The sequence below is a fragment of the Dreissena polymorpha genome, chromosome 4 (genome assembly GCF_020536995.1).
Source record: "Dreissena polymorpha isolate Duluth1 chromosome 4, UMN_Dpol_1.0, whole genome shotgun sequence".
In the NCBI taxonomy this organism is placed as follows: Eukaryota; Metazoa; Mollusca; class Bivalvia; order Myida; family Dreissenidae; genus Dreissena; species Dreissena polymorpha.
Genome location: NC_068358.1, coordinates 131,374,691 through 131,396,101, shown reverse-complemented (window position 1 = coordinate 131,396,101; position 21,411 = coordinate 131,374,691). Strand labels below are relative to the sequence as shown.

Below are 21,411 nucleotides of genomic sequence, written 5' to 3'. Positions count from 1 at the left end.
TACGCACATGCATTATGCCCAGTATTCACTGAACAAGACACATTATCACAAACTTTCGAAAACCATGTCGTAAGAATTAGGTACCGATACATTATTTATCTATTAAATACATATCACAATACAAGAAAACCTTAACCAAAAACTGTTACAATTGCGTAAGAACGTTCGTATTGTTTCAGACTGATCAATGATTTGCTAAATCATCAGACAGACAGTTATTTATACATGTTCATTTCTGAAGAAATTTATCGAATTACCATTTGCATTTTGTAATATATGTATAGCGCCTCGTCAACCAATTAACAACAATATATCATTTTACATTTCAATTGACTTTTTTTGCAAGATAATTAAAATCAGCCTTTTGTTTATTTATGACAATAATAATAATTAACCCATTTATGCCTAGCGTCCTGAAAAAAGGACATTGCAAACAGCGTAGACCCAGATGAGACGCCGCATAATGCGGCGTCTCATCTGGGTCTGCGCTGTTTGCTTAAATGAATTTCTTTATGGAGTATTCTAAATATAGAAATAATTATACTTGACACCCCTAATTTTGGAAATAAATTGATCCAATTTATAAGGATGGGAGAGTCCACTGGGCATAAATGGGTTAATATATTTGATTACACAATATGGACACATTCTAAAGACGGTGGATAAGTCATGCATAAACATTCAATTACAAGTTTTCACTCAAATTTATAAATATACAGTATACCACTTGTCCACTAGAAGACGTGTTCCTTTTATTACAATATGATTTGTGTTGCAGCTTCATATACAGGCAATATTATCCCTAGAGTATTTTGTAATACCCCACTGCACACAATTTTCTTATTAGACATCAGCTTATGATATTCCTTTGTTACCAATCCTCTCTCGGGCGATTAAGCGCTACAATGTAAGCAACCAAAATAGCAATTTTCTTAGACAAAATAGTAGGCCCTTATTTAAAGTACATTGTAAGTCATCCTCTCTTTGGCAATTAGTAACTAGGCAACCAAAATAGTAATTACCCCCGTTATAATTGACATAATGTTGTTTATCATGAACGTCATATTGATTGTTAGGTTAGGTGTGATTTAAAAGGATGCTTTTTTGCATGGCGCATGTATTATATTTATACCCTATATTTATCAAAACGCAAGCAGTAATTATAGTATTTATGGTTTTTTGTAAATTAAATACAGTAGGAAGAAACAAACCTATATTTTAATTTTAATATTCACTCTTCCAGTCTGCACCCTTATCAACAAAGGTGTGTACGGTATAATCGGCGTATCCAACGCTTCCGCCTTATCAACGATCCAGTCGTACAGCAACACGTTCAGGGTGCCTATCATCTCGCTGAGTATGACGCAAAACACGACCAGCAGCAGCCAGTTCCAGCTCTTCATGCGTCCCGTCTACATCACTGCCCTACTCGACGTCATCGTGGAATACGGCTGGCCACGGATTCTCTACATTTATGATACTGATGAAGGTTAATACAATGAAATACGGTTTCCATCCCACGACAAAATACGAATAACTGACATCGGTGACGTTTGCAAACCAACCGCGCGTATAATTTTCTGGTAAAACAACATCAAACGCGCGTACCATTCATCTATACACCAATTTAATTCGAGAATAAAATAATAATAAGTCATAGAAATGTTGTGATCATGTATACAGGATTAATACACGTTGTGACCTGGAAAGTCTTATTTGCAATATTAATCATATTTAAGTTTTAGCAAGCAAATAAATAGGTATGTTTGTCTCACATTGGGTTGATATATTCGTATTGTGTTCAGCCCTGTTGTTTTTCAAAGCCCATTATTAACTAATAATACCAATGAAGGTTTTTGTATTTGTTGTTTCTTTAATAAATATTTGAATGGCAAGTTAGATTTTCAAACTTACAAATCATACATACCGTCAAATTTACCATCAAACATTAATTAAGGGATTTAATCTAATAAGCTATTCATTATGTTGTTAATAATTGGTACCAGTAGACTATAAAAAGTCGATTTAAAATGGCCAAATAGTATTAAAAAGGCTGGAACAATCCCATCACAAGTAAACATAACAATGTATTTCCACAAAACGCGTATATATTCAAGTAAATAAAAAAAATGTTACTATATATACAAAAATAAGGCCACAACAAGACGATGAGATTTTCACCGGCTTTGCCGCACCAAAAATTGTGATATGTAATAAACACAGTTTTATTTTTATATTGCGCCCGCGTGGTTTTCAAAAGAATATTTTTATTTATTTTTAGTTCTGTCAATTCTACATATTTTATGTCATGGACATGTATTTTTAAAACAGTAAATGGTACAAGATGGCGGTTTAAAGAGGTCGGGTCATTTATTAAAAGATAAATGTAATTTTCATCAAGTTGAGTTGATCCAGCCTTTAACATATGTTTGAAGATTTGTGTTTGACTATAAAATGTCACCATAATGGGTTAATTGCTAAAACAGAGCAAGCGGAATGTCGTTTTGCAATGAATAAAAACTGCAATAAATACACAAAAAAACATTGTTACAAGTCACGTGAACATAGAAAAGACAATGACAATGTGTGCTCCATTCTATGAAGACAAAACTGTTGGTCATCTAAGAAGCTTTTGCTTGTTTTTTATGGATTCTTTTCTGGCGCCTTTAGTTTGCCTCTTAGTATTTAAGAAGTATAATAACATGTCGTAATGTACTAGTATTTGTATTGCCCTCACTCGATCCGATTGTGTTTGGACAAAAATCTGCCAAACAACTAAAAACTATGTTGTGACCTTAGAAACGATCAAAGCGCATTCATTTTTTCCAGGTTTGATTCGGCTTCAACAGCTGTTTCTGGCCGTCAACAACCGAGAGAAAATGCTTGATATCGATGTCAAGCGTGTCCCGGATGTTCGCAGTTGTTATGAAATGCTCAAAGACTTGCACATGAAAAACGACAAATTTGAAATAAGAGTGTTTATGGACATACCTACAGAAAGGGCTGAGCAAGTCATTCTTAAGTTGGTATGTCAAACGTTATTAAATAATGCATATCTTTTTTTTACACTGAAACTTATACTGAAACTTTTGGCAACTTAATTTGGGAAACGTTCGCGGTTTGGTGTTGCGACAAACCGGTTCGAACCCACAGCGTTTTATGGCCATTTCAAAGCGCTGGGAAATTGTATTAATAAGATTTAGTTTGCAACGTGTTTTTGCATAATGCGGCGTCTCATCTGGGTCTGCGCTGTTTGCTTAAATGAATTTCTTTATGGAGTATTCTAAATAGAAATAATTATACTTGACACCCCTAATTTTGGAAATAAATTGATCCAATTTAGAAGGATGGGAGAGTCCACTGGGCATAAATGGGTTAACATTGTACCAGACTGTTTTGATCTTGGTCTTTTACAGTATATAAAAGACTTTTCAAACGTATAGCCCGAATAAAAATGTCACTTTGTTTACCGCTATATCATATATTTTTGGAGAAAGTTAAGTACTTTTTAAACAGTGTGTGAACATGTTGTGTTCTATTTTGTATTCCTGTATTCCAGAAAGACGATACACAAGTTGCTAATCACAAGTTTCATTTTTTACTTGGTGAATTGGTAAGAATTTTCATCGATTTCGTTTGTTATTTGTTTTTTATTCAAAAAATATTTTATTTTAAATACAAAGCTGTAAACGTCACAAAAGTGGTATTGTCTGTACTAATTGATTAATCCGTCTGATCAGCTGAATGGTGATCATCAAGGATTTTTGACCCCCCTTAGTACTGTTTGTTTCCCGGCCTGGACATACACTTTTATTTTGTAAACTTATCCTTATTAAATTATTTCCAGGTCAGTAATTTTCATTGTTAAAACTTTAATACTAGATAACTAAATATGATTTTGCAAATAAAACACTCTTCCCTTTTAACAATTTATGCAAACAAAACTGTTGCAGAGAATGGATGAGATGAATCTGGAACTATTTCAAAATGGCGGAATCAATATCACTGGTTTCCAACTTTTGAATTATTCCCAACTTCGCGACGACACGACCAATCGAGAATGGACCAAGTGGCAATGGCCGAACGAAAAGGCCGCTAAGAAAATACCGGTATTTTTTTTTTAATATATAGTGAGCTTTAATGTATTGAGCGATTTAAAGATAACATTAGCCTTTTTGAAATCGGCAATTCAATTGATTCATTTTGTCAAGGTTTTAACAATCCAATATATTGACGTTGCTTCTCAACAAGATTAAATATAGGATATTTGTTGGCTTCGGTGGATAATCGATTTTAATTCACGAGTGATCATAGAAAATAATATTTTCACGAGTGGCGCGGCGCAGCCACGAGTGAAAATATATATTTTCTATGATCACGAGTGTATTAAAATCGATATTCCACCGAATCCAACACATTTTATTTTTTTATGCTTTTTTTTCACAGTTTATATACATTGTAAAGAGTTTGACTAAATTTCGCTGAAATAATGACGTCATTTCGTCAAATAAATGACGTCATTTCACAGTAAACAGTGAAAATTATCGATAATTTCCGCTGATAATTTTCAATGTTTGAACAGTGAAATTATCAGTTTTAATTCACTGATATTTCTCTATAAACCACCGGAAAGCATAAAATAAAAACACATATACGAAACCAATTGTTTGAAAATAAAATGCTAGTTTTATCATCAATCAACCATTTAGGCACTCTTAAACAAAAGTCCCTTTAATTTGCACTCTTTGTCTATTTTTTTTAATTGATACATCTTTCACGCTTTTTAATAATTTTAACAAATACCCAGACTGTATTTTAAGACTTTATATATAGATGACATTTAAAAGGGCAAGCATCAGGAGCTTAACGTGTTTGTGTTGTTTTTCATGTCGATACAACATATTATGGAGCTCTATTTTTGCGTTCTTTCTCACTGAAGCTGGAGCCGGCGCTTGTTATTGACGCCGTGGATTTGTTACTTCGAGCTCTTAAACAGTACAACAAGAGAAAAAGCAGCGTCTATAGTTATAACAATTACGGACGAACCATCAACCCAATGAAATGCACCGACAGTAATTACGTTAGTCCACATAACGGCTCCGAAATAATGCGCATCTTGAAAGGCAGAGAGGTAGTAAGACTGGCATTATGTGTTGTTAAAGACATAGAATTAAGATTGACCCATTTGGTTTTCCTATATGGCGAGATTAGCGAAACACGTTACCCTTTTGAAAAAGAACATGGTATAATAGCTTTGTATGTGTCGTCTGTGAGTATTTACCTAGTTTTCCAAACAAATATATATATATATATATATATATATATATATATATATATATATATATATATATATATATATATATATATATATATATATATATATATATATATATATATATATATATATATAATAGCGTTGGATAAAATACACGGTGGTCTTCGTTAAATATATTTACATAAAATATGTTACAACTGTACCTGCAATTGCATGAAAATATGTTTTCTATGCATATATGACCAAATTATTGTCTTTTCATACCTTCCAATAGGAAATATCAAGATGCATATGAGTCATGTTTTGTTAAAAAGGGGTTTAATGCATCTGCGTAAAGTGTCGTCCCAGATTAGCCTGCGCCGTCCGCACAGGCTAATCAGGGACGATACTTTCCGCCTTAACTTGATTTTTGCTTAGGAGAGACTCTCTTTAAACGAAAAATATCATAAAAGCGGAAAGTGTCGTCCCTGATAAGCCTGTGAGTATTACACGGGCAAATCTGGGACGACACTTTACGCACATGCATTAAACCCTCTTTTCACAGAGCACGGCTCATATACTAAATTAAATGTTTGTTCTTGTATATACATATGTTTGTTCTTGTATATACATATGTTTGTTCTTGTATATACATATGTTTGTTCTTGTATATACATATTTTCAGGTTGAGTTTAATGGCTTGTCTGGGAAAGTCAGTTTTGATGAACGCGGTTTCAGAAATAAATTCAAGCTTCAGCTATTCGATATCACCATGACAATGGGCTTAGCTGACGTAAGTAGAGCGACCATTTATGTTTATAATAATAATATAATACAGCTTCGTAAGGTCGTTGGTGTAGAAAAGTTGACGAACGTAAAATGTTCATCGTATTTATAACATACTATCATGCCACAGAGAATTGAACATAAAAGAAACTAACAAGTGCGTATACAATCGTTTTCCATCGTGTATATATGTTAATTTAATGCAAATGCGGTTATGTCTTAGGTAATACCCATCCACGTCCACATTAAGGCAATATTGAATTGCAATAAGCCCTGAGATTAACATTACATTAATTTCTATAAACAGCAAAATGTTGTGTGCGAGTTATACTATAAAAAGAACTAGATGCTACTTTCTTAGAGTTATTTACTATAACAAAAAAAACACTTATTCAGTCATTAACAAAGTAACGCCCAATCTGATAAATATAAGTAAAGACACAATCGTTCAAAACAACATAGCTATTGTACTTTAAAAGCAAATTTTTCATATATCAAGCTTTTATAGGGTGCTTTATATTATTAGTGGACTCCTTAAACAAATGGAAAGCACGGTGCGATCTATCGAAATAACACATACGGCACAACGTTGTAATTACATATAGTGAACATTAAAATATATTTACATCGATGCTTCGGTGATAAAATACAAAATCAGTGCCATGCACAAACCAAGATTTAAATCCACGGAATATAATCAGTTGTCATTTCTTTCCAGAAGTATAGCATATTTGAGTGGACTGTCTAAAAGCACGTATTATGTTACCGTATATGATGTTGTAGAATGGATAGGCTAACTATCTCCAAATAGTTTTACTAATAGGCAATGCGGTTTGGTCCGATGTGTTTGTTTACCCATTTATGCCGATTGGACTCTCCCATCCTTCTAAATTGGGTCAATTTATTTCCAAAATTAGGGATGTCTAGTATATTTATTTTTATATTTAGAATATTTCTTACAGAAATTCATTTAAGCAAACAGCGCAGACCCAGATAAGACGCCTCATGATGCGGCGTCTCATCTGGGTCTACGCTGTTTGCAAAAGCCTTTTTTCTAGACGCTAGGCATAAATAGGTTAAATAGTGTCAAATGTACACACGTAATACTTTGTGTATGTATTGTAGGTTGGATACTGGACCCCGGAAAATGGGTTGAAAACTCAAGAGCCGAATAGAAGACTTAACAGACAGGAACAAACCAACCGTACTCGTAAAGTTACAACAATTCTGGTAAATAGAGAAAAATAAAAGAAAATAAATCACGTTTCACAAAAGAATTGTTGTTATGTTCCGTTAGAAAATATGCGTGTTTTCAAATGGTCAACAAAATACAATGAACCACAATCAAAACAATATTAAATCATCATAGTCACTATATATCACTAGGTATGTTTGAATTATCAATCATATTATACAATACTTACTTCATATGTTTTATGTTATTGACGTTTAAGTGGCGTGACAATGGTTTGGTACATATATAAAAAGCGGATACTGCATATTATATATTATATTTATTTTGATTTCATTCTCAGTTTTAAGTTTTAAATCCTAAACAAGTTTGGCGTTCGGAGTATGTGCAATTAATGTGATTACAGCGTTTGGCTAGATACGTTTTTTTCAAATTATATTAATGTGAGAAATAGGCGTTCATTTCAAACGTTATTGGTCACTTACATATTGAAGGAGTATCAAATTAGGGTCTTAATATGAAACAAGTATTTTGTTATATAAAAATGTAAAAAAAAAATGAATATACTAGTCGGTCGTTTTGTGTATTTTATTCAGTATTCTTGTTTTACAGGATCCTGATTTTCCGTGTTTATGTTTACAAATGATTTTTTTTAAAGTTGTATATTATCTTGTTGTATTCTATCAAAGGAAGACCCATACGTAATGTACAAAGACGCGGAAACGAAAGCAAGAAGCCCACAGTGTGGTCGAGAAAATTTTATAGGCTTCTGTATGGATTTGGCTGATGCAATTTCTAAGGAGATTAAAAAAGAGTTTGAAATATGTCTGGTGCCTGACAAAACTTATGGCGACGAATTAGAAAACGGTACTTGGGACGGGATGATGGGGCAGGTGATGCGTGAGGTACAAAACGCGTTGTCAGTTCGTGGCGTCACACTGATATTTTATATACTGGGATGCCTTTTTAGTACTGGCGAGTTTTGGCACCATATTCATTTACTTCTCCTTTTGCAACATCTTTTAGCGTAACGTTTAGTGGCTGTTAAGCAGGGGCTCTAAGCCGATGTGCACATAATGACAAAACGTGATAAGCTATTCTGGCTGCATCTTTGTTTTGTTATGAAAATTATATGAGCCGCGTCATGCGAAAATGGCTATAGTGCCGTAAGCACAGTATGGTCAGGAGCGAGACTGTCCGCTTTAAGTCACACAAAGTTTCCTGGTTTTGTAAGCGGACAAAATAGCACTGATCCGACTGATCAGGCTGGTCTGGAGTTTCGCTGGTCGAATATGGCATAACACCTATATTTGCATGGCGCGGGTCATATTATTTATGCTGAACAATAACGTAATCATGTCCTTCCGCCACAAAACGTTACCGTTTTTTTTCTTTAATCCGTTCATATTATTTCATTGTTCTCGTTTTATATTTATCTTGCCTTTTCATATCTTTTTACGAACCACGTCATCAGGAAAAGCCATATATGATGTATCGAGATGAAGAAACAGAAAGGCTCAAACCGAGATGCGGCAAACAATATTTTGTAGGATTTTGCGCAGATATCGCGAAACGAGTTGCGGAAATTGTAAAGTTTGATTATGAGTTGTGCCTCGTTGGGGATGGTAATTACGGAGAAAAATTAGATAACGAAACGTGGGATGGTATGATCGGAGAGTTGACACGAGACGTAAGTTTAAAGCATGGGGTACAAGATCTGGGTACCTGCCCTGAATGTGCGTGATAGTGAGTCCAGTGTTACCTGTTAGTGTATGTAGACCTTTGCTTACCGTATAGAGTTTACATTGTATACAAATGTGGAAAACCTTGCAAGTAAAATGATTTATTAAAGGTAATGCATATATAGCACGTGTGTTAACCTATTAACAGTTTCAACGTCCCAAATCATACTTTATAATACATCGATATATATCATGCAGTTTATCTGTTGGAGTCGCGTTACGGTAGACTGATGCTCGGTCATCATAGCATGTTACCATTTTGTTGTACGTGCTCTTGTAACCTCATGCACTGTTCATATGTACACTAATCTACACTATCACAAATATGCAATAAATATTGTAATAAACTGCTATTGGAGTCGCGTTCTTTGCAAACGGAGCTTAATGCATGTTCGTAAAGTGTCCTGCCAGAATAGCCTGTGCACTAGACACAGGCTAATCAATGACGATACTTTGCGCTTTACTTAATTGTCGTTTAAGGAAAGTATCTTCTAACCGAAAATCCAGTTTATACGGAAAGTGTCGACCCTGATTGGCCTGTGAGAATTGCACAGGCAAGTCAGGGACGAAACTATAGGCACGTGCATTCAGCCTATTTGCTTTCCATAACGAGGCTCGAGATATCTCGTGCAATCACGCAGAATACAAAGAGAATAATAGGTAAGTGTTGATTATAGATCAGGTTTATCATGCGAGGCTTAGAAAACTAAAAGCACGAGCCTTGGCGAGTCTTTTTCGTTTTCGTGCCGAGTATGATAAACCTGATCTATAATCAACACTAATCTATTATTCTATTTATCCCACTTTTTATTTTGTAAACCTTTTTGTTTAAACAAAATTAGTTTGACTGGATAATTTCGCTGGATTTATGACGTCATTTCGTCGAAATATTGACGTCATTTCCTGCCGTTGATTATAGATGATATTTAATCAACGGGGCTTTAATTAACCGAATTCGCTGTAAAAGTGGGATAAAATGCTAAATGTCACTTAGAATATATATAAGGCATTATGTGGCAAAATGAATTTCTATTAACTATATCCAAATTATATTATTATTTATAATACTATAATGAACACCAATGCAGTTTCAAATGCGTTCATATCATTACTGTGAATATGGAATAAATGTTTTAAATCCAAATTACAGTTCTCACTATTCAAAACGCACATGTCTTTTCAACGTAGAACTTGTATCTTCATGTACATGTTAACACGACCTGTAAGTCACGCTTGTAAGAAACACAAACCTCTTACTTTCTTAAAATTGTCACAGTTCTTCCGAAACAAATCGGTTGGATTTGCTGCATGTGTATTTGGTTGTATGCACGAATAATTCCGGTTGTACTTGTATTACCTGCATGTTTTTACACGTAACATTCGTATTAGTTTAGTTCTGCAAATTTCATTATTTGTAATTTACAAAAATGTGCATTAAGACACTTTACAAATTTCGATTATTATCTGAGATATAAATTGGTTACATGGACAAGTGTGATAATAAAATTGTATTCCTAAAAATATATCATAATATACCCTTTATGATTGATACTACTACTGATGAATGCAAAACTACCAAAAGTTCAGTATCAATATAATATAATAATACGTTTTATATGATACATTTTTCTTTTAATGTATTGTTAGTTCATGCATAAAAAATGTATTTTTAATTTACTGATTTACAACAACACCCACTAAAAAAAACTGTCGTTTTGTTGCAACATAACCAAACTATAATCCACGTGCAAACTCTAGGAGGTAGATTTGGCGATTGCACCGCTGACCATCAACTCACAACGCGAGCGTGTCGTCGATTTCACAAAGCCATTTATGAGTCTTGGAATCAGCATCATGATCAAGAAAACAGCGTTGAAGAAGGCCAGCGTATTCTCGTTCATGGATCCGTTATCTTACGAGATCTGGATGTGTATCCTGTTCGCCTACATTGGCGTCAGCGTGGTCTTGTTTCTCGTCAGTCGCTTTAGGTGCATAGAATAAATTTCCAATGGCTTTGTCACATACTATTATATGAGTCGTGTTCTGAGAAAACTGTGCATCATGCATGTGCGTAAAGTTTCGTCCCAGATTAGCTTGTGAAGTTCGCACTGGCTAATCAGGGACGACACTTTCCGCCTAAATTGGTTTTTGTGCTAAGAACAGACTTCATTTAAGCGAAAAATGTCATAAAAGCGGAAAGTGTCGTCCCTGATTAGCCTTTGCGAACTGCACAGGCTAATCTGGGACGACACTTTACGCACATGCATTATGCCCATTTTTCTCCGAACGCGACTCATATGAACCGTGTACTGGGAAAACTAGGCATAATGCATGTGCTACGAGTGTCTTTTAAAATGTGCCTGTTAAGTGCGCACATGCTTACCAGGGACAACTCTTTCTGTCTACACTGGATTTTCGTTTAGAAGAGACCTCATTCAACAAACGAAACATTGAATAAACGCGGAAAGTGTCGTCCCTGATAAGCCTATGCGGACATTTCATGTGGCTATGTATTAACAGCTTTCTGGGAAACCTAGGCGTAATGCTTGTACTTAAAGTGTCGTCATAGATTTGCCTGTGAAGTCCACAAAGGCTACTCAGGGACAACACTTTATGCCTTCAGTGGATTTTCGTTTAGAACGTACGTTATATAAAAAATATGCCTAAACGTGGAAAGTTTCGTCCCTGATGAGGCTGTTCGGACATTTCAAGTGGCTTTGTCACCTACTATTACATGAACCGCGATTTGTGAAAACTAGGCTAAATGCATTCACTTGAAGTGTCGTCCCAGATTTGTCTTTGCAGTCCGCACAGGCTAATCAAGCAAAACCCTTTCTGTATGCATTGGCTTTTCATTTAGACGAGACCTCATTTAAACGAAAAAAATCATAAACGCGGGAGGTATCCTATTGAGCCTGTGCGACTCAATAGGCTAATATGGGAGACACTATAAGCTTATGCATTAATCCCGGTTTTCCCAGAACGCGGCTCATATTAACTGCTCCCCAACTATTGTGCTGACAATTATAAATATCGTCAACATACCAACGTGTTTGATTTGAGACTCATATATCTTTGGAAAGTATCATTAATTTCGTGCAACTACGGTTTCACTATTTGAATATTTTAATTTGTATGAACCAATATATGCTTATTTAAGTATACTTAAAACAGTTCAGGATCGATTTGTCCTACAACTCAAAATTCCTATATATTATGGAGTGCTTTATTTTTTTAGTTTAGGTTAACAATACATTAAATTTAGTACATATTGATACCACTCATCGTTCTGTATATACTGAAACCATAGAGTGGAGTATACCTTTACACTTTACAGCCCCACAGAATGGCGAGTGGGCGAGGGCACCAATATCGCAAATGATTTCACAATAGCCAACAGCCTCTGGTACTCTCTTGGCGCTTTCATGCAGCAAGGTTGTGACATATCACCAAGGTTGGTTGAACATATTTGACCACGATTCAAATCGGAAAATATCACGAATTACGACTTATGGGAATGAAAAACTAGGAACTTTCAGCATAGAACTTATTGACATCATATTTATTTTCAGTAAAGTTAATTAATTGTATTCCCAATTATTAAATATATCATATTTCACGTCAATATCATTAAGATATATTAAAGTACAAGCCATTCGCTAACCTACCCTTTAATATAATTTTGGTAAGGTCCATCTCGGGGCGTATAGTGGGAAGCGTTTGGTGGTTCTTCACGTTGATCATAATCTCCTCGTACACCGCCAACCTGGCCGCCTTTCTCACCGTGGAGCGAATGCTGACGCCCATTGAGTCCGCCGAGGATCTGGCCAAACAGACCGAGATACAGTACGGCTCCCGGGAGTCCGGAAGTACCAGGGACTTCTTTAAGGCATGACCGCTGTGAAAACAGCTGTATTTACTTTTTTAGTTGTTGTTGTGTATTGGATCGTTGTACCTTGTATTTTAGTGTTGTGGCGCAATATGTCGACATTGATTCCGTGCCGTACATAAAGGAATAAGGAATAAGGGTCTCGACATTGATTCCGTGCCGTACATAAAGGAATAAAAAATAAGGGTCCTCTTCTGCTGATGCAGATAAGTTTCTCTAGAATAACATACATTTAAAGGCGGCTTCCTTTATATTCATTAGAGGTGCGTACGGGGCCACCAAAAACATCATTGTCTCAATAAAGTTAAATATCCGTATCTAAAATTAAATTGAACCATTAAGGTCGCGTTCTGAGAAAACTCGGCATAGTGCATGTGCGTAAAGTGTCGTCCCAGATTAGCCTGTGCAGTCCGCACAGGCTAATCAGGGAAGACACTTTCCGCTTTTATGACAATTTTCGTTAACATGAAGTCTCTTGTTAGCAAAAATCCAATTTAGGCGGAAAATGTCGTCCCTTATAAGCCTGCGGACTAATCTGGGACGACACTTTACGCACATGCATTATGCCCAGTTTTCTCAGAACACGACTAATTTAAAACGTCCGATTCCAATTTAAACGTACCGTGCTGCTTTACAGAACTCCAAATTCCCTGTTTATGAACGAATGTGGGCGTACATGCAGTCGGCTTCGCCGAGCGTTTTCGTGAAGAGTAACGCAGACGGCATAGAGCGAGTCAGGAAGGGAAACTACGCCTACTTTATCGAGTCGAACACCAATGATTACACTAACATGAGGATGCCGTGCGATACCATGAAAGTGGGGCCGAACCTGGACTCAAAGGGATACGGTATAGCGACTCCAATCGGTTCGGATCTTAGGTAGGCATTTTCAAATAAAGTTTAATACGCTTTGGAAAAGGTATTTACAAAAATATGGCATGCTTAAAAATAGTATTATGTTTTATACATGTTTTCCCAATTAATTTAAATAATGATGTGTTAACGTCGCGCTCGAAAAATAATTGTCGGCTCAAGTACTAATGAATAGTCCACCGGGTACTCTTAAACATGCTACAACGTACCCGGATACTGTTAAGTAGTTCCTGAACCGACGACGACAAATGGAGCCCCCCTCCCCCTCCACGATTGGACAATGTCGACTCAGATACTGATTAAAATTGCCATTGTACTCTTATGTATACTACAAAGTGCACGTGGTGCGGAAAATATACTTAAAGTACTCCGGAGTATGATGGGGTGCCTTAAAGCGTAATTTCAGTACCTGCATGGTGTATATTGTAGTAGACTTAAGAGTACCCGAGGTACTTTAAGTAGTTCCTTAGCCGACAGAGACCTCTGATCACTAGACTTCTTCATGATTCGATAAATGTTAAAGAAATATTAAGGTGTTACAAAACTATAAATATGATGATAATCCGATACCATGGCTTAAAGACGTCTGTTCAATTTAAATTAAAATAATCGAAGTCTTCTGTTCTAAATAACTACCATGAAGAATAAAACCACAAGTTGTCTAAAAAAGAAAAGAATAAAAAAAAAACAGGTATGTACAGTTTTAATTCAGATATATCTCGCCATAAGATAATGGATATATGTTTGTTTAGTTTTACATGTAAGTCTTTCACATTTACAGAGATTCTCTTACATTGGCTGTGTTGAAACTACGAGAGTCTGGTGACCTCGAAGAGATGCAGAAAGACTGGTGGGAAAAAACGTCGCAATGCCCCCCAACTTCAGGCAAGCAGGTGGGTTATAAAGTCGGAATGTCCCACATCTACAGGCAAGCAGGTGGGTTATAAAGTAGGAATGCCCTTTATCTACAGGCAAACAGGTGGGTGCTACAGTAGGAATGTCCCACATCTACAGGCAAGCTGGTGGGTTATAACGTCGTTATGTCCTATGTATACGAAGAAGCAGGTTGTTATCAAGTAGGAATGTCTTATATCTACATGCAAGTAGGTGGGTTATAAAGTAGGAATGTCTTATATCTACAGGCAAGTAGGTGGGTTATAAAGTAGGAATGTCTTATATCTACATGCAAGTAGGTGGGTTATAAAGTAGGAATGTCTTATATCTACAGGCAAGCAGGTGGGTTATAAAGTAGGAATGTCTTATATCTACATGCAAGTAGGTTGGTTATACAATAGGAATTTCTTATATCTACATGCAAGTAGGTTGATTATAAAGTAGGAATGTCCTATATCTACAGGCAAGTAGGTGGGTTATCAAGTAGGAATGTCCTATATCTACAGGCAAGTAGGTGGGTTATAAAGTAGGAACGTCCTATATCTACAGGCAAGTAGGTGGGTTATAAAGTAGGAATGTCCTATATCTACATGCAAGTAGGTTTGTTATAACGCGGGAATGCCCTATATCTACAGGCAAGTAGGTGGGTTATAAAGTAGGAATGTCCTATATCTACAGGCAAGTAGATAGGTAATAAAGTAGGGTTTTCCGATATCAACAGGCAAATAGGTAGGTTATAAAGCGGAAATGTCTTATATCTACAGGCAAGTAATTGGGTTATAAAGTAGGAATGTCTTATATCTACAGTCAAGCAGGTGGGTTATTAAATAGGAATGTTCTATATCTACATGCAAGCAGTTGGGTTATAACATATTTCATTAAGAAGAAAACCAATCAGGTATTAAATATAAATGGAATTACTCCATGCGTGAGCAATTTCGATCGGAGATTATTAAAATCTTGCCAACTTTTAATGATATTATGCATAATATCAATTGCCCTAACAGGAACTCAATTAATGTTTTGATTGACAAGTTTTCAAATACTATACGCGATATTGTAGATCCATTGTTTGCCAAAGATTGTCTTTATTCACACGATGTTTATTTTAGGGTTTCAGTCAAAGAGATAAAGATTGGTTTGACCATGATTGTATTGTTGCCCGTATATGCAAATAAACTATTGAAAGCCCGTAACATGTATTTAGAAGCGCTTAGATTGTTTATTGTCGACAAAAGCGATGCATACAGGTCTATTTTGTGTGATGGAAAAACTAATTGTAAAATAGTGTTAGAAAGAAAAGGCACGCCGATTGTAATAAACGTATATTCGATTAAGCAAATTTACGCAAAACTAGGCCAAGAGAATGTTGGAAACATTTTAAATCTCAATCTAAATCTGCAAACACTTCTTCTAAAATTTCTCTCCATGAATTTAAATATTATTTTGAAAATTTAAGCACAGACATTTCGCAAGATAAGAATTATGATGCGGAATATCTGAATAGTTATAATGATTTTGATAATCCTAACAATGTGACTATGGCTACCCTGAGCTTGATGACCCAATTACAGTTGAAAAGATCATTACTGCTGTTAAGCTTTTGAAGCGGACAAAATCTTGCGGAATGGATATTCTTTTGAATGAGGTCTTTTATCGAAAGTATTGATATATTAGCCTTGCATATATGTGACGTATTTAATTGCATATTTAACTCAGGATATTATCCTGAAAAATGGACCGAGGGAATAATTGTCCGTCTGCACAAGAAAGGTTCAAAGAAGATATCAATGATTATAGAGGGATTACTTTAGTTAGCTGTTTATCTAAGCTCGTTACAACCGTTTTAAACAATCGCATTGAAAATATATGTTATGAAAATATTTATATTTCGGACGCCCGATGCGGATTTCGGAAAGGGTATTCAACTACATATGCAATAAACCTAATTCGTGTTTATATCGGATATAAACTTTAAATACATGTATCTCCATACCCTTTTTATCCGATATAAACACGAATTAAGGTATATAAGGGTACATAATATATTATTATAAATACGCCATTTATTTAACGTCTTATACAAGGAAATGTATAGCGAAAATAATTTCGGTGTATATACAATTTCAATTTGAGACCTGATTGTGGTTTTCTATACACGACCTAATTGTGCAATTTGATTGCATTACCTCCCCTACACCCCCCTACATAGTAATTAAAGTGTCGCGTAAATGACACTATTTAGTAGAATAAATATTTATTTTATTTGCTCATTTAAAAGCATGTGATAAAAAGATCTGACACTCGTTGTCATATCATACCAGGCTCGCTTACTGACAAAATTCCTGAACTCGTTTAATAAAATATGGAATGATATGACAACTCATGCCAGATCCTATATATATATATATATATATATGGTAATTATGTCATTAACAAAATATTATAAATTAAGAATTATGTAGATCAAAAAGGTTAATGCTAGATTTGAAATAAAATAAAACAATTCTTGAATATAACAGTTCAATTAATATTTGTTGTTCAGTACAATAGTTGTTTAATATATACCATCCCGGTTATTGGTCTTTATCAAGTATTATAAGATTCATTGTCGCTTTCAAGCGAGATTATACGATTTTTAATGCTCCCAGAAGTATATAAACAATGACGTTCATTGTTAACTAATCACAAATGACTAGGACAGTTATCATACCAGTCGACGTTTAAGGGGCCTTTTCACAGATTTTGGCATGTTTTGAAGTTTGTCATTAAATGCTTTATATTGATAAATGTAAACATTAAATTTTAAAAGCTCCAGTAAAAAATCAAAAATAAAATTTAAAAAAGGAAATAAGTAACCCGCAGCAGGGCTCGAACCAGTGACCCCCGGAATCCTGAAGTAAAAACGCATAAGCCAACTGAGCTGTCCTGCCAAGCATACATATTATACGTATTTTATACGTTACATAAGCAATATTTGTAGTTTCGAAAATTTAAACGACAACAAAACTCTCCAAATTATTCAATCGTTTCGCGTTGCAACGCTTTATAATTTTTAGGTTTTTAAATCGTCAAAAGATGCATATAATGGCTATCTTAGACCATGGCAAATGTTCAGTAATACTGTTTCCTAAAAATATCATGACTAAACCGAAAATTTGCGAATCTGAAACAACTTTTTTCAATTTTGTCAATTTACCAAACCGTGAAAAGATCCCTTTAAATGTGGGCGCCGCTGGTGTTGCAGGACGGAGGTCAGGCGGAACTTACACTGGAGAACGTAGCAGGCATATTCTACATCTTAGTGGGAGGGCTGTCGTTGTCGGTGATCATCGCGTGCATAGAGTTCCTCTACAAATCCAAACTCGACTCTAAGAATTCAAAGGTAATGCGTTGTGTAGAACAGATTGGTTAGTTTATCAGTACCTGTCGTAAACAGTAGATGTTGCTTGTATAAAAGGGATGGTAAAGTTTCAGATTTTATTCACAAGCTTTTGTAATCTATGTACACTTCTATTCGTATCGTTCTCAAATTAAGTTTAAATGCATTCGCCATCATAACCTAAATAAAATGTTCACGGAATATTTACGTTGTTAAACATTTCCATTCCAAGCATAGTAAATAGACTAGCATATGTACGCTAAGGATTTCGGTAAATCGTTTTCGTTTAAAATATTTTTATTGAATATAAAATTTAAAAAAATAAAACACGTTCATTAATTACGTTAAAGACAAGCTAAACAGGTTATATGTAAATAAAAGGTAAGCTGGGCCGAGTAGTTGACAGTATTGAGTAAATAGTTTGTTTGTCTGTATAATAGTATCATCTATATTTAATTTTCACAAAAATTTAGATTCTAAAAACAGACTTACATAAAAATGCATGCTGACATATCAATCAAGTCTTAAATGAATGCATAATAATCAACGTAAAATAAATTGCATTTCTAATTAAACGATACCGTAGAATTAATTATTGTAAGTTCTTTAAGCATCATGCAATTATATTAGTTGACAGCATATTATGTAAATAATAAACATGTCATAGACAAATAGATTGACCTTCGAATGAAAACAATTTAGTAAAAACCCTTTCTCATTAACAAATACCAGCAAATACTAGCACCATTAGTAACAAAATCAAATATATTTCTGCAGCCAATCTGCATATTTTATGCATTTTATTTCTTACAGATGGAAAGGCTTGTCTCGGTAATGATAATGCTTACAGTGGTTCAGATACCCGAAATGTTATAGTGTCAAATATATATTAACATTATGTTCAGTTTTGCTTGTGTGGCTCCGTAACCATATATATATAAACGTATGCTTCCATAGCGATTGCAATGTCTTACGTGTACAGTAGACGAGTATATCATAGTAAATGTGCAGAAAAAGTATATAGTCAATTCAATTAGACAATAATGTAGAATCGAAATCGAGCGGTATGCTGAACTCATTAAAACTATTAACTGCTTGGAAATACCAATTAAATGCATTGAATCTCTAGGAAAATCAAATATTTTTTTATTAACGCAAATTTGACATAATATCAAACTGAACGTCAATGTGACAATTAAGGTCGCATTGCTATAAACCTAGTTATTTTTGTTTCTTCAGAAATCATTTGGCGCCATGTTGAGGTGTAAAGCCCGGTTATCGTTTCGCGGGTCCCTGGACCGCGACAATCCGGCTCCCACAACACCATTGAGAAAATCTATGTCAACAGTAGGTCTCCGTACTGCTTAAATTACATTAATGAGTCGCGTTCTGAGAAAATTGGGCTTAATGCATGTGTGTTAAGTGTCATCCCAGATTAGCCTGTGCAGTCCGCACAGGCTAATCAGGGACGACACTTTTCGCCTTAACTGGATTTTCGTGTAGAAGAGACTTCCTTTAAACGAAAAATACCATAACCGCGGAAAGTGTCGTCCCTGATTAGCCCGTGCGGACTGCGATGACACTTTAAGCACATGTATCAAGCCCCATTTTCTCAGAACGCGACTCATTTAAGCCGCGCTCTGGAAAAAAACGAGGTTTAATGCATGTGCGTAGCGTCGTCACAGATTAGCCTGTAAAGTCCACGCTGGTTAATATGTGACAAAGCTGTCCGCATATACTGTATTTTCGCTAACAATATACTTTATTTTAACGTAAAATACCATGAATGCGAAAAGTTGCGTCCACGATTAGCCTGTGGGGACTGCACATGCTCATCATGGGTGACTCTGAATGAAAATGCGTTTAACTCCGTTTTCCCAAAGCGGGACTCATTTCGTTTTGAAATAGCTTTTTATCGAAAAATGCTTTCCCCTCAGTGCGGCTGGAAATAATACCTTCACGTGCTAAGTTCGACATGTACGAATAAAAAGCAATGAGTTAAAAAAAAATATATCGCATATAAAAACACTAGACATTAAGTTATATGAATTGACGTGTTACTGTTGAACTTGAATTTGATTAATATGCATGCCAGTTAAAGTAACATAGTTAATTTAGCATAACTATATACTAGCGATAGAATAAATGTTATTATCAGGTGAATAATTTTGAATGTATTTTGTTCAAGTTTCGAGTGCCGATTCTTGCAAATAGTGTTTCGTTTGTCATAATTTTATGAATGACAATTAAATCAATTATGTTTGATTTATCTACTTTAAAGTTAATACATGCTTTCTAACGATACAGCTTATTCACGTTACACGCATTACATTTGTTATATTAATTGTTTATGAAATGCAAAATGTGCGAGTCCGTGTCGCAGTTATGCCATGGAACAGTATGGTCGAGAGCTACCCCGTCCGCTAATAGGACCACGTAACCTTGCGTGCCTTAATAGCAGAAAGCGAAGCTCCTAACCAGTCTGCGCGCTTGTTCGGGCTGGTCTGTAGATACGCTGGCTGCATATGGCATACGACCTATTTTCGCATGACGCGGCTCCAATTAGTAACGCTTTGAATTTGCTTTCTTGCAGTACACGTACACCGGTCCCTCGCAGGTCTCCTCGACGGAGGGCTTCACGGACAATCTCCATACAGCGGTTTGAGCAACGACAATAGGCGCAACTCTGATGGGCATTTAACTGATTTTAAATAAAACGACTCCTTCTTTAAACATCAGATCTGTTGATGTCAACATTCTGCAAGTGTTGTCTGTCGTTTGTAACATATCATGTTAATATGTTGATACAGTGCGTGTTACTTATTTCAAAACAGGGACACGTATTAATATATTTGTGGTAATGTAGTTTAAAACCTAGCACTTCTATTACATTACTTTGTTGCGAGCAAATATTTTATGTTTCGCCAACATACTTGACATCCGTTTGATAATCATTATTAAAGTTGATGTCATGTAAATGAGAAAACAAACTGCGTAGTTATATAATAAGTGTCAAAAAACATTATTATGACATGATTTGAAAAATGCAAATACATCTTACTGGTAAATGGAACTAGTTGAGGCAGTTTATAACGGCCATTTATATTTTAAAGGCGTTTGGTAGAGCACTAATTGAGTGTACGAGAGAAAAGTATATCTGCCAGCGGTGCAGAGTACCTATGACAGGCTTGTTTGCCAAGTTGTCATATGTAAAGATGGTAATGTATATGTGTAAACGACCTATTATGACCGAAATAGCATAGATATCTATGATGTATTACTTAGGTGTATTACAATGCGTAACGTGATATGATAAATACGTTTTCATGTTTTGTCATTAAATCGCATAACGTTATTATATACGACAAAACAATATATATTTACTTATGTATCATGTTT

General features: G+C 35.2%; 1 protein-coding gene across 1 annotated transcript; it reads left to right on the top strand.

The window, feature by feature from the left end:
- Positions 1-1,274: 1,274 nt before the first annotated feature.
- Positions 1,275-21,100, top strand: LOC127876523 (glutamate receptor-like). Its single transcript, XM_052421822.1, has 16 exons — positions 1,275-1,489; positions 2,830-3,026; positions 3,560-3,613; positions 3,954-4,109; positions 4,940-5,131; positions 5,940-6,047; positions 7,166-7,270; positions 8,707-8,922; positions 10,733-10,962; positions 12,312-12,428; positions 12,665-12,863; positions 13,501-13,742; positions 14,518-14,629; positions 17,878-18,015; positions 19,252-19,359; positions 20,606-21,100. Exons 1-16 carry the CDS (start codon positions 1,360-1,362, stop codon positions 20,675-20,677), a joined length of 2,376 nt encoding a protein of 791 aa, XP_052277782.1. The 5' UTR covers positions 1,275-1,359; the 3' UTR covers positions 20,678-21,100.
- The last annotated feature ends 311 nt before the right edge of the window (positions 21,101-21,411 follow it).

Bases quoted from the DNA above. Each gene is read 5' to 3' on its own strand.
- LOC127876523 (XM_052421822.1), top strand. From the start codon at position 1,360: ATGACGCAAAACACGACCAGCAGCAGCCAGTTCCAGCTCTTCATGCGT. The intron at 1,490-2,829 runs GTTAATACAATG...CATTTTTTCCAG, and splicing joins CATTTATGATACTGATGAAG to GTTTGATTCGGCTTCAACAG. The intron at 7,271-8,706 runs GTAAATAGAGAA...CCACGTCATCAG, and splicing joins GTAAAGTTACAACAATTCTG to GAAAAGCCATATATGATGTA.